At 39.4% G+C, this 13541-nt stretch overlaps 1 protein-coding gene across 2 annotated transcripts in view; it reads right to left on the reverse strand.

Moving 5' to 3' along the window:
• Positions 1–753: 753 nt before the first annotated feature.
• Positions 754–13541, reverse strand: part of ATP13A5 (ATPase 13A5) — a 101388-nt gene continuing 88600 nt past the window's right edge. For both annotated transcript variants that reach the window (XM_054700454.1, XM_037525294.2), the window contains 5 exons: positions 9525–9699; positions 7629–7831; positions 5563–5651; positions 3390–3470; positions 754–1374 (listed from right to left, as the gene is read on the reverse strand). In XM_054700454.1, coding sequence (XP_054556429.1) covers positions 1114–1374; positions 3390–3470; positions 5563–5651; positions 7629–7831; positions 9525–9699 — 809 coding nt within the window. In that variant the 3' untranslated portion in view covers positions 754–1113. The remainder of the gene's footprint in view (positions 1375–3389; positions 3471–5562; positions 5652–7628; positions 7832–9524; positions 9700–13541) is intronic.

The following is a 13541-nucleotide window of genomic DNA, read 5'->3' on the forward strand; positions in this document are numbered from 1 at the left end:
GAAGATCCTCATAACCAGGCCTGAGTCACTCCCTTGGTCTACGCCCCCTTTCAGCAGGAAGTAGCCAAAGAAAGAACCATCGCCCCTTTTCCTATCAACAAAAGGCTGGTATGAAAGGTTCATGCAGGAGGCTGGAATGCAAAAGCCCACCAGGAAGCCCACCTGGGGACAGGAATGCTGATGCCTGCCTAGAGAATTCAGCCAATGAGCCTCCCTGCTCCCTCTACAAATCTTTTCTCAGACAAAGAAGCTCCACCTGCAAACATTTTCCCGCCTAGGAACCCAGTTTCCCACCTGACCTCTCCTCATTCTATAAAAGCCTGCCTCCCCCTGACAATGTGTGCGGCTTCACTGACCCTCATCTTGGGTCCCTGAGGTCCATGCGGGGCGCAATAAATTTTCCCTTCCTTTGAGAAATTTAGCCTGGCTCTCCTTTTCTTTACCGCGCCGAACCTTTCAGTTAGCTGTGCCATCCAAGCCAAGATTATATGCAGTTAACAAAAACCTCCATCATTCTCTGCTTCTGTGCTTATTATAGAGTTAAATTTTCTGAAGTAAAAGTCAAGTTTTGTTTTGCTATTAAAACCACACAAATGAAGTGAAGAAAGGAATATGTGACCCTGGAAAAAGACATGTACATAAGTGTTCTTCACCAATAAACATAAGATTAAGTAAATTCATGACAACTTATTGAGAGATGGCTTTTCAATTCTTTTTATTTCTGTAAATGAAAATAGCAGTAAATTTGTGGAACTTTCAAAGATCATAAACTCATTCTTTTATTGTCATTCATGTTATTAATTTAGCTACCATGAAAAGTTGAGCATTTTAACAAGGATACTATTATGCAATGTATATAAAGTTTATTAGAAAAAAAATAATCCAGGAAGTGCATTTTTTTCCTCAGGGGTGGAGGATATAGTCAGGAAAAGCATATTTAAAGTCCCTTGTTGCAAGACTCAATACACTGAGAAATGAGCAGTGTGTTTTGAGTCCTCAGAAGGAGAGAGAAAAGATAGAAGTAGCTGGGCCTCACCTCCCCATAGTGTTTTAGTTTCTGGGGAAAAAAAAAAAAAAAGCAGATATGCTAGACACGTGTTACAATAATTCTGTTTACAGTTTGGTCCAAAAGTGCTGTTCTATGGTTTGGCCTTCCCACTGGAGTTTTTCTTTTGGGATCTGTTCAGAGCTTTCATAGCCTAGATTGATGTAGATTCCATCTTTGCCATCACCTGAATAATCTGTCCTGTTTATAGGTGGCCAGGTTGATTCTTCTGCCAACTTCTTTTGCCAGGTCTTATATTGACTTTTCGAATAGAATCCAAATTCTTTCTTGATCAATAACCAGAGCTCTCGATTTTGAAGGATGGCATCCTGGAAAGTCAGGTGGAAAAAACAATCAAAGCATCCGCTATAGCCGGGTGGCTCATGCCTACACCCTGCCCCCACCTCTAGTCTCCCTCTGAGATGTGCTTGTTGCCCTGTGGCAGCTTCTCCCTGCAGTCCCCATGAAGTCTAGCACCTCCCCAGTTTCCTTTCCTTGAGAAGGAAGAGAGAGCTTGTATTCTTAGAAATCTGCTGAAGGCTTACAGCCTTTCATTTGCACAGATCTCTTAGTTAAATCCTGCCTGGTTATTTCACTTAGAATTACGTTACTGCCAGACTGAAATGAAATTAATAATGTACTCCAAGTCAAGTAAAGAAAAATAATCGCTGTTCCCTGCCACATGCCACATAGAAGGAGCCAAATAACAGTGTGTTGAATGACTGGACAAACTCTAGAAATCAAATGGGTTTTGTTTTCCATTGGAGCGTTCTGTTTTTTCTATGTTCATGTGTGCACACAATTTTCACACATTTATGGTAAAAAGATTGATTGTTCAAATTTTGCATTGCACATTTTTTCTATATCAGGTTTTCTGTTGTATACAGTTTGTAGTTAATAGTCTTCTAAATAATTTTTAAATGATTATACAATATTTCTTCAAATATGTAGCATTTGAGGGCCTCACTGGTGGCACAAAGGGCTTAAGACACAACCTATGAAGCTATCCACAGTCACTGCAGCACGAGTGTAGCTCCCACCAGGGAGCTACCCACATGGTGCAGCAGACCTCTCCTGACTTGCCCACTGCTCCCCTCAGCAGTATATTTCAATCAATCTGCCCATTCTGTTCCCCATTGTCTCTGGTGAATCCTCTCATCCCCCACACCTCTGGCCTGTACCCCAGTTCTTGGTTGCATAAAATAATAAATAAATCTTTTAAAAAAACAAAAAAAATTATAGTATTTGAAATAAGCAATATATCTTCAAAGACAGTCTTTCCATCTTTGAACACTAGAGTCTAGTGTTTTACCATGTACATAGTATTATACTGAACACATTCATACATGTAGGTTTTACTTTCTTTTTGGGTTATATTTTATTTTATTTTATTTTTAAAGATTTATTTATTCATGCATACAGAACTGGAGTTCAGGCCGGAGGTGGGGGGTGGTGAGAGGATTCACCAGAGACAGAGTGGGGAACAGAATAGACAGATTGAGTGAAATACACTGCTGAGGGGAGCAGCGGGTGAGTCAGGATAGGTCTGCTGCACCATGTGGGTTACTCCCTGGCCGGGGATCAAACTCATGCTGCAGTGGCTTCAGATAGCTTCATAGGCGTCTTAACTCCCTGCGCATCTAGGGAGGCCCCTTTTTTGGGTTATATTTTAAATATAGTCTCAAAAATGGAGTTCTGTAGTTGAAGTGTATGAGAAATTTTATGGCCATTGAATACAATGAGATGTGTGTGCTTTGGTTAATCCCTTTTCCCAAAGAACTTATAATTCAAGAATCCTTTCTTAACAGTCTTAAAAAAACAGTGCCTGAACCTTTCACTGTGTAGGTAACTCAGTTAGTGACACTAAGTAGAAGAGAAATGCTGTAGGGAAGACCTTCAAGGGTAAGAATTGACTAGAATGAGCAATGGTGTCCTTTCTCTCTTCATTAAGGAGGCTCCCCTGAAGACAGTTCTTTACTCTGAAAGGTTGCATTGAATATTAGAGCTGGAAGGTCACCAGGACTAGTATAGTCTCTACTAGATTATTGAGAATATGAGGATAGTACAATACAATGCCTCATGGAAGGCAAAATTAAAGTTCATTTAATGTTTTACTTCTAAGCTACAGCTACTGACAGCATTCCTATGCAATCTTCAAAGAATTTAAAATTATTCTCCAAGGAATTTCCCCCAAGGAGAAGATGTATATATTTTACAAACCCTCCATAACTATTATTTTTGAAGAGGAAATTGTTGCTCTATAAATTGAACATCTTTTGATAATGAGACCCTTCATTTGTTTATCTCCCCAGAAAAGTAATAAGCCATCTAGAAGTGATATTACCTCCACAAAGAAGGCCACACAGAATTGGGTGAGGGCTGCCATCAAAATGGAAACTCTCCATGATGTTATGGTTGGGATGATCTATTAAAAGAGAAATGTCACCATTATACTTTATATTCCTTCCACTATGAAAAAGGGTAAATTAATTATTCCATTTGCATATTTGTGACAGCTCTCTGGCCCTGGGGGGTGGTATTCTTTTCTCCACTTTACAGATGAGGAAGTCAGTACCTGACCCAAGTACTCAGAGCCAGTAACTTAATGGCAGAACCAGAAATCAGACAAGAACCGACTGCCCTATACTCTCTCATCCCTATTCTGATTAAGGTTATTTCAATGCAATCCTTTGTCATTACCCCCAGCCCCCACCAGAGTGAAGACAGCCTTTCTCAGGGCTGTGATATACAGCACCCTGGGTGTGAGGGGTATCTGGAGTCTAAGATATGGCAGTGGACAGATCACAATGGAGAACCTGGCCATTTCTCCCAGCTATCACAACCCTGACCTGGGAGGTAACTTCTTCATCCATTAGCCTGGGAGACATCTGTCATACTGATTGTAATTATTTGCTGACGTGATGGTCTTTCCTCCTAGGTCTGAACTACTTGAGAATGGTCACCTCATCTTACTTATCTTTGAGACCTCAATCCCAAGCACGCTCTGCAACTTCCATAATGTTTCATAAATGCTGAATGGACTAGGTTTCACTAACTGCATCTCCCTCCATAATATCTCTGTTCACACATGTAGCCTTCAGCCATCATCTAATTAATCTGTTTAAATTGTCTTGCTAAAGAACCTGCTGAGATATCTTCAAGGACTCCCTGTTACTCTCAGCATCAATTCCAGACTTCATGACTGTCTTCGTCCATCCAAGCCTTCCTCACACTCCACAGTATGCTGCCTCATTCTTAGCCAAACTCCCAGGTGTTCTGTGAAACAAGCCTTGCTTTTGAATTTTATCTCTGCCTCTCTACAATCATTTGCATTTCCAAGACAAAATAACCTGTTCATCCTTTCTGCTTGTGTTTGGACTGTTTTACTGGTTGGAAAAATCCCAACTTCTTAGCTAGCAAAATTTAGGCTATCCTTCTAGATCCCAATCTACCAGCATGACCCCCCATGTTAGCCACAGGTCACAGTGCCAGCTCCTCCTTCTTATGTCCTTCCAGCTCCTCTTTATACTCTTGTCCAGCACAGCAAGATTCCAAGGGCCACGCCATCATTTCACTTGGGTGTGGTATGGCTTCACTACAGAACTATAGCTTGGAGGTCAGAAGTCAATCCTTCCCTTTTATTTCTCTCAGAATGTTAGGTCCAAGAATGGGTTTAGGACCTCCCTGGTGGCGCAGCAGTTGAGCGCTGGGTTGCAAAGCTGCCCACAGGCTCTGCAACGCCAGTTCGATCCCCGGCCGCTGGGCGAGGGTTCCACATGGCATGCAGACCTCTCCTGCTGCCCACTGCTCCCTTCAGCAGTGTACTTCATCACTCTGCCTGTTCTACTCTCCACTCTGGCTCTGGTGAATTCTCTCACCCTCCTGCGCTTCTGACTGTACCCAGTACTTGTATAAATAAATAAATCTTTGGGGAAAAAAAAGAATGGGTTCAATAATCTCTTAATGAATTTACTTTTACTCCAGAGCACCTAGAATCAAATGCTGTCCACTGAAACATAACTCCTTACATCAATCTCAGACAGAGTATGACTAACCTTTCTGATGACTTTTTCTTACTCCTCACAGCTCCATTCTAAAGGATTTCTACTGAATGTTTAAAAAAAATCAAACTCGAAGTATTAATTATTGTAGTAATATAGAATCAATTCAAAATGAATCTTACAGTATTAGTAAGGAAGATAATCATATTCTAGTAACCTCCATAAAGAAGTCACCTCAAGTGATAGTATACAATGGAAGAATAAAGTACCTAACATAGTATTTCAGGTATGAGCCAGGTAAATGTGCCCAACTGATAATACTAATAATGTGAAAACAATAAGAGGTCTGCATATGGGAGGTCCAGAAATGCTATTTGCCTTTCGAATAAATGGGAATGTCCTCACATATTCAGTGGTCAGAGAGAAGATGGTAATAGCTGACTTTCAAATTATAATGCAGGTACAGCAACGTCACATAAGTGTGTCATGCCAGACACACATATGAATGGTACTTACCTCCATTCCATGGTAAATATCTTGAAAATCAGAAAACAGAATGAAAATTGTGAGGCCCAAGGCAGATATCAGCAGAAATGAGAATATATCTGAAGAAACACCAAACATTATTTTTAGACATGGAAGGAATGTTTCATATTATTTGGCACACACTGCAGAATTGATACTCTGTGTTGGGCAAATACTGAATACATCTTCAGATGTTTTGATATATCTTCATATGTTTTAAAATATGCTCTAATGCTTATACAACAAAGGTGATAGCACAAAATCTTTCCTTGAAAGGCTGGGTGTAGAAAAGTGCTAACCAATTGTTATTCGAGTAACCCCAGGGAACTGGGTCATCCTACAGTGACCAGTCCATGGAAATGGTCACTAGGGAGGCCCTGATGCTTTGTTTCTGTTTAACTAGTGAGCTGTTCATTTATGGATCAATAGTCAGTACTCTTGACAGTGCCTCATTCTTCTTTGTTGCCTGAAGAATAAAGTGCAAGAGTCTTCAATGGACATTCCAGACTTTCCACAAACTGGGTCTAGCCTTTCTAAACTGCTCTCTGATTGCTCTTTCTGGTATGTGCAGGAGAGCTAGGCCACAATCCTTTCTAGCTTCCATACTTTTGTTCACAAGATATCATGTGTAGATATACTTTCCTGCTATGGCACATGCCATTTTTTTTTTAACAATCCAGTTCATACCACTTTCCTTTTAAAAAACCCCTACTCACCTCTTCCAAAGGTTTATTTCATATTGTGTATATCACCCTATGTTTTGTAGCTTCATCTATGTACCAATTAGACTGCAACCACTTGAAAGTGACTTTTTATCTGCTTCTCTGGGACTCAGAACTTAAAAGGCAAGTGAGGAACAAGCATGCACATTTTGGGGGTTCTTTTTCTCCATTCTGTCCAAATGTTTTATCTGGGGGAGACAAATTTCCCAGGATGCACTGTACCAACATCACTGCTATTACCCCCTCCACCCCACGAATTCCTGTGTCCTTGAGAATTCTTAGGTGCTTTGGAGAGGGTAACTTAGAGATGCTTTTTGATAGGACTAATTATAGGTCAAAACAATAGCATTTTACCAGTGTTGCCATAATATAAATGATTCTTACACTCCTGAATTTTATAAAACAGTTTTCTCTTATAGGTCTCTACCTTACTTATTCCAGTGCTAATGCTCTACTGACCCCTAACTCAGTGTAGATCTATAAAATCAAAAAGAAATAAAGGCAACTGCCCCTATACAACAGCCCTACACCCACCCTCCTGTTCATCCATGTTCATTACATAAATATTATACAGAACATAATACAAGTTATATAAATTAGCAAATCATAAATATATGCATATAGGTATAAAAAAGTATATATGCATATAGGCATTCCATCAAGTTGAGGAATAAGCAAAAGGAAAATTAAATAACAAAATCTTCTGGGAAACCAGTGACTAGCTGGATAAACTAAATTTTACAAATCTTTTTTCTTTAAGAAATTGAAAAACCAAAAAAATGATAATCAATATGATTTTGTAATGAGAAAGTAATTTTCTATTAAAGGCAATGGGAAAAATATCACACAGAAACAGCTCATATTTAAAAATAAGAAAAATAACATCAATCCATTAAAAAATAGATTAAAAATGCAAATAAACAATTCCAAGAAAAGAAATGGTGAATAATATGAAAATATGTTCATTGTCACTGATAATCAAGGAAATGCACAAAATAATTAAAGTAATTAATACAATATTCTTGAGCTATTCAGAGGTCAACTTTTTTTTTTGTATTGGTTACAAAGCCTTTAACAAAATATTTTGACAGATATGTGTGCTTAAAGTCATTCTTAAAGACTCACTTTAGGAGACTACTCTCTTACTCTTGTGTTTATCTGCAAATGGCACTGTTTCTAGCCATGGACTCTCCAACTTACAAAGGTTAAAATTAAATATTAAATTTTAGAGAAATACAATTGTTTCATTTTCAAACACCCCATCAGTGGACTGAAACTCTGGGGACCATCAGGGAGTGGAAAAATACTAGAAAAGAAAAACTTCAAATACTTAACAGTTTGTGTAGACAGGTTTTCGAAATGGTTTTCCCTTAGAAAAGATGAATGCTACTGTGATACAGTTGATGGTGGTGATGGGCCACAGCGTGGTATTCTCAAAACTTAAAATTGAAGTGGACAACACAGTTGCATTCCCAGTCTGGTTACTTTCCAAACTCAAGTTCATGGAGAAATTACTTCGGTTGGCCAGATAGCACTCACTACAAGAGAATCAACAGTGTCTATGAGACTTCTTATTCTATTTTTTCCAGTTGGCAGGGGAAAAATAGTTAACCACTAACATGCTGAGACATTGTGATTTATCTCATACCTATTTGGTCTTTACTCATGGTTTCTGGCTTACAGTTCCCCAAAACCTTGGCATTTCTTAAAGGTCTAGAGTGATGAATGTTTTTTGATATGTATGTGAGGTTACTTTTGGAATTACCTGGGATGGGGTTTTAGGTAATAGCAAGGTTGGGGGCTTAGGATGGTGGCTAGGAAAATCAACCAAGTAATTGGAGGATTGAAACTTCCAGTCCCACAGACAGACACCCCAGGAAACAGAACAGAATTGGAGCTTGAGTTCACTTGCCAATGGCCAATGAATTAATCAACCAAGTCTAATTCAAAAAACCTCCATGAAAAATCCCAAAGGGAGGTGATTTGGACATCTTCTGGGTTCATGAACACGTGGAGATTGTGAGCAATGGTGCAGCATACCTGGTAAGGATACTAACATCATGTCCTTTCCCTTATCTTGCTCTATGCAAATCTTCTAATTAGGTGTTCCCAAATAATACCCCATATAGTAAATTGGTGATCTAGTGAGTAAATGGGTTCCCAGAGTTCTGTGAGTGTCTCTCAGAAGTGAATTGAATATGAAAAGGGGATCCTGGGAATCTCTGATTTGACAGCCAGTCTGTCAGAAGCACAGGTGTACCTGGGCTGTACCTGTGTCTAAGGATGAGGACAGTTTTGTGACATAAAATGAGTGTCCGCTCTCCCCCATTCTTCCTGGTGCTGCATTTAGTTCATTGTTTTGCACTTATCATTTACACATTTTTATTTCCCAATCCTGGGATGAAAGTTCCTTGAATATAGAATTTTTCTTTTGGTTTTATTATTTTGTTTTACCCATGTTTACAACAAACCTTTAGGACTTAGCACAGAGGGTCCACACTGTATTTGCTCAGAAAAGTATGTTTCCAATATGAGCTCCCCTAGTCCTGACTGATCGATTTACAATGATCATTTTTTAAAATAATCAACCCCATAACTAGTTTTCATCAGCTTTTTCATTCAGTTAGAAACTTTTAAATTATTGTGACAATAGTTCACAGTTCAGCTTCATTTTTCAAGCATAACTCAAATGCAGTGCTCAAGTGTCATCATCCCTGGCTCCCTAGAGTTCAGAAATGTACCTTGCATCTAGTAGGTATTCAGTTAATGTTTGCTGGATCAACTGATGAAATATACAATTATAAGTCACAAAGCACTCTTGCACAAAATACTAGATAGCCTCAATTATTGAATCTAACACCAAATGTATCCAATCTAATATACTTATATTGCAATAAGAAAGTTGAGGTTAGAATGGCAGAGTGGGCCAATGATAGAGTGAAGATGTCCTGGAATTCTCTATAATCCTACTATTGGCTATTCCCTGTCATTTCTTAGATTCCATTACAACTTTACTTCTCTGAGTACATTCCAATTTGGAAAAAAAAATCTGATGTTGAATGGAAAATTGTTTCTATATTCCAAGTAATATTTGAATTTCTGAATTTTAGAGACACAGCTTTTGTTAATTAAAATTTTAGGGTATATATTACAATTAAGTTGTACAATGTCCTTGAAGACTCATTGTATTACCTTCAGAAAAGAAAAAAAAAACTAAGAACTGATCTTTACCTGTATCTGTAGACTTCACAGTACCAGGGCTGCTGCTTCACATAGAGAAATGCACAGGTCTGCACGATCAATGTGAAACAAGTATTCAGAAAGACTGACAGCAGCAAAGGGGGTGAGAGGAGCTGTCCTGCAGGGCGGTACGGAGCCAGCTTTGGATAGGCATGGGTTGAACTCACTGAAAGACAAATGCATTTTTTCCTGTTAGGATTTCACCTTTGAGAATAAAAGATAGAGATGTATTTTATCTTGAGTCTTGCAAAAGGACTGCAGATTCAGCAAACATGACCTGAGTGTTTGCATGGAGGAAAGCACATTACCTAGATGTGCATCCAGTGATACCAACCTTTGTCTTTTCTGTGCATTTTGCGAATGTTTTCTCCATAAGGATGGCAGTACTATTATCTCTCCATGATGATGGGAAAGTGGAGCATTAGGATGAGTAGGGTAAGAAGGCATCTATATAAACTAGGAATTTCTTTTAAAGCCCTCACTGTATAATTCATTCTCCAAGCATGTCAGTGTGCTGGGACAGATGCTAACAATGTGTTCTGTTCCCTTCTGGATAAGAGTATAAATGGAAGACTTCAGGTGCACATTAAGAATTGGTTAAGAAAAAAACTCATAAAAAAATCTTGCTTCCAGATAAAAGATTTTTTATTATCCTAGGATATGTTTAAAATATAAAAAGGCTGTCAACAGACAATGATTAGACAGCTACCAAAAAAAAATTTCAACCTTCTTAGAAGTCACATGTTCTTAGAAGCTGATAAACTTCTCAGGACATAGCAGAAAAGAAACATAGGAAGATCAGGAATTACAAATATCACATTTAAAGGTTTGTATTCATATCTGTCATTTCTTACCTCTTCATAGCTTATCACTGGTTTCCATGATACAAGGAAGAAAGTAGGCCCTGTATACGTAAGGTTATGTTTGTACATTTAGGGGGAGGATGGTGAAAAGTGGGTGTGTAGTTTAGGATGGAAAAAAGTCTATAATAGGTCTTTAGTTTGTTCAATATGTGTTATGAGGTAATCACATAAACTCTCTTGTTCTTCATTTTATTGGACTGTTCCTGGGAGTTTCCTTGGAATATAGAATTTGACTAGCCTTTATTCCCAGCACTTTTGATAAATCTTCTTAACTCATGATTTCCTGAGTTGATAGGCATGTTTTTGCTCTTCATGGTGGGCCTTGATTGTTTATGATAACAAAATGACTGATGGTGGTCCTGAGATGAATTGTTCTCATGAGATAAGTCAGAATGGAGATGGACCATCCCAAAAATACCAAGTGTGTGATTAGAGAGATGGGACTTTGAGCCATATAATATCAGTACAACCTTCAAAGAGAGGAGGAAAGCTTCAAACACACGGTCAGTGAGTCAATCAGTCGGCCTATGTAATGAAAAACTTCAGACATGCAAGATCACGTGGGTTTCCCTATTTGGCAATACTCTGCATATTGTCACACATTGATGTGCCAGGAGGGTGAAGCAAACTAACTCCCCAGGGAGGAGGGAATGGAAGTGCTATGTTCAGGACCCTCCCATACCTTGAGCTACGTGTCTCTCTGGTTAGCTCTGATTTATATCCAGTTGCTACAATAAAACCATTAATTATATATATAGCACTTTCCTCATGTATGTGAACTGTTAATGTGAATTACTGAATTTATTGAATACAACAAATTTGTAGCCAACTCCCCAGAAAAGCTGGTGGCAGGGGGACCCTGAACTTACAGCAGGTCTCTGAAGGAAAAGCAGTCTTACGGAGGCTGTGCCTTTAATAACTTGTGAACTTGGGGTAGCTTAGGGTAGCTGGTGTCACAAATCACTGCATGGTCACACAAAATGTGGATGTAGTTCAAGGTGGATGACAGGTAATAGGAGACTGTGCTCTGGGTCACAGAAGAGAGAAGCTGGATTCTCTCTGCCTCCAATCAGGGTAGTATTGGCCAGAGTTCATCAAAGTATGTAGGGAATTGAAAAGGATAACTGCCTCTCTGTGTGGCTGGACTTTCCCTCTTTGATCTTCTCTTTCTCCTGCCATTTCTGTTTAATCTTTTATATGGGACTGTAGAAGTTTGAATTAGTGGCCTCATCATGGCAGATTGCACTTTACTATCCCTTAATTTTCACTTTCACTATCTGCTGTTCTCTGCCTGAAAGGTAATCAGAGGTTTGAGGCCTGCTTGCACAGCCAGGTTTGCTTGCTGACTCAGCCCTCTGTGATCTGCAGGGAGAACTGCTCAGGTCTGTCCATTCAACTTGGCCCACAATGAAAAATGTACAGCACACCTGAACCAAAGCCATGGTCTACATCAAGACCAACAAATTGATATCTTCAAGGAGAGTGGCTCAGCTGAGCCCACTGAGATGTCAGCTGAATGACAACCTACAGAGCCATAAGGGGTGTTGTGAGCCATTGAGTTTTGGGAGACAGTTTGTTATGGAGCATTATTGTGGCCATGGCTAGTTGTTAGGGTCAATATTTAAATAATATTTTTAACTTTTCCACATTAGAAATTACTAATACTTTCTGACAGGGAATCTGATTCAAGCAATAAATGTACATAAAAATAATGACTCCAATTTAGAGCTCCTACTAGGTCCCAGAGGCTATACTAAATATTTTACATATATTTTTTAAGTATCATTTTAGTTGAGGTAACATTGGTTTACAACACTTTATGCTTTCAGTGCATAGGCTGATACCCCATCAGGTGTATATTGCAACACCCAGCACCCAAGCACCCATAACCGTTCACTATTTAGACCACTGGGCCCCTCTGTACTTTTTCACCTACCCTCTCTCCTCTGCTTCTGTTAGCCTCAATTTTGCAGTCAGATTTCAAGCATTTACATAAACATTGTCTCTTAAAAAATTTCATCTCCGGGCCTCCCCAGTGGCGCAGCGGTTGAGCGCTGGGTTGCGAAGCTGCCCACAGCCTCTGCAGCACCAGTTCGATCCCCGGCTGCTCCCCAGCCACCGGAGGAGGGTCCCACATGGCGCGCAGACCTCTCCTGCCACCCGCTGCTCCCCTCAGCAGTGTACTTCGGTCCTTCTGCCTGCTCTGCTCCCTGCTCTGGCTCTGGTGAATTATCTTACCCTCCCACGCATCTGACTGTACCCAGTGCTTGTATAAATAAATAAATCTTTAAAAAAAAATTTCATCTCCTTTATATCATCTCCTATAAAGTAGGTGAATAACCTGAGGTTCAGAAAAGCAGAATACCTTGCTTAAAGACCCACAGTTAATGAGTGACATGAGCTCAAGTCTGTTAGATTGTAAAGTCCCATGTTCCCCCCTCTCTAGCATACTGTGGCAGTATGGATCTCATGAACTAGAAAGAATAAAATGAGATGTCCTGAAATATAAGCTTGAATAGCAGTGTTGTTTATCAGAAGCCAGAGGAACTTTCCTGAACTGTCCGGTTGCCTTAAAATGATGATGATATATGCTATCAGATTGCATGCAGAGGAATGAAAACTTGTGAAATATTATATTTTATACAGAATTAATCATTCCCTTCTCTGAGTTTCCACAGCACATTACTCATACTGCCGCTGTAGTGCGAGGTGTCTTGCATTAAATCTGGCTGTTTACACATGCGCTCAGCAGACTGTGAGCCCCTGAGGGAAAAAGCCCTGTCTTACTCCACTTTCTGTCTCTTGCTGAGCACAACACAGTGCCTGCTAGGTGAGTAGACTTCGTAGTTGTAAATTCTATCCTCAAAGTATAGTTTTTTACCATCTGGATGTAATGTAGCTGTACTTCTCCTAAATCGTTGGCTTATTTTGTCTTAAGTCATGTAAGTCAAATTTCAAGAGGCTCATTAACCCACCTAAAACTACCAGCAACATTTTGAATGTGCTTCATGAAATTTTTTTAAAGTGAAAAAGATTGATCTCTTCCATGAGATTTTCCAGGAGGACCAAGACCCAGAAAGAGTTAGGAGTCTGAAGCACTAACGGGGTTTATGTAAAAGATCTTATTTATGTGGTGGATGAATGA

This window comes from Talpa occidentalis, unplaced genomic scaffold (assembly GCF_014898055.3).
Source record: "Talpa occidentalis isolate TD23 unplaced genomic scaffold, MPIMG_talOcc4v2.1 talOcc4.4, whole genome shotgun sequence".
NCBI lineage: Eukaryota > Metazoa > Chordata > Mammalia > Eulipotyphla > Talpidae > Talpa > Talpa occidentalis.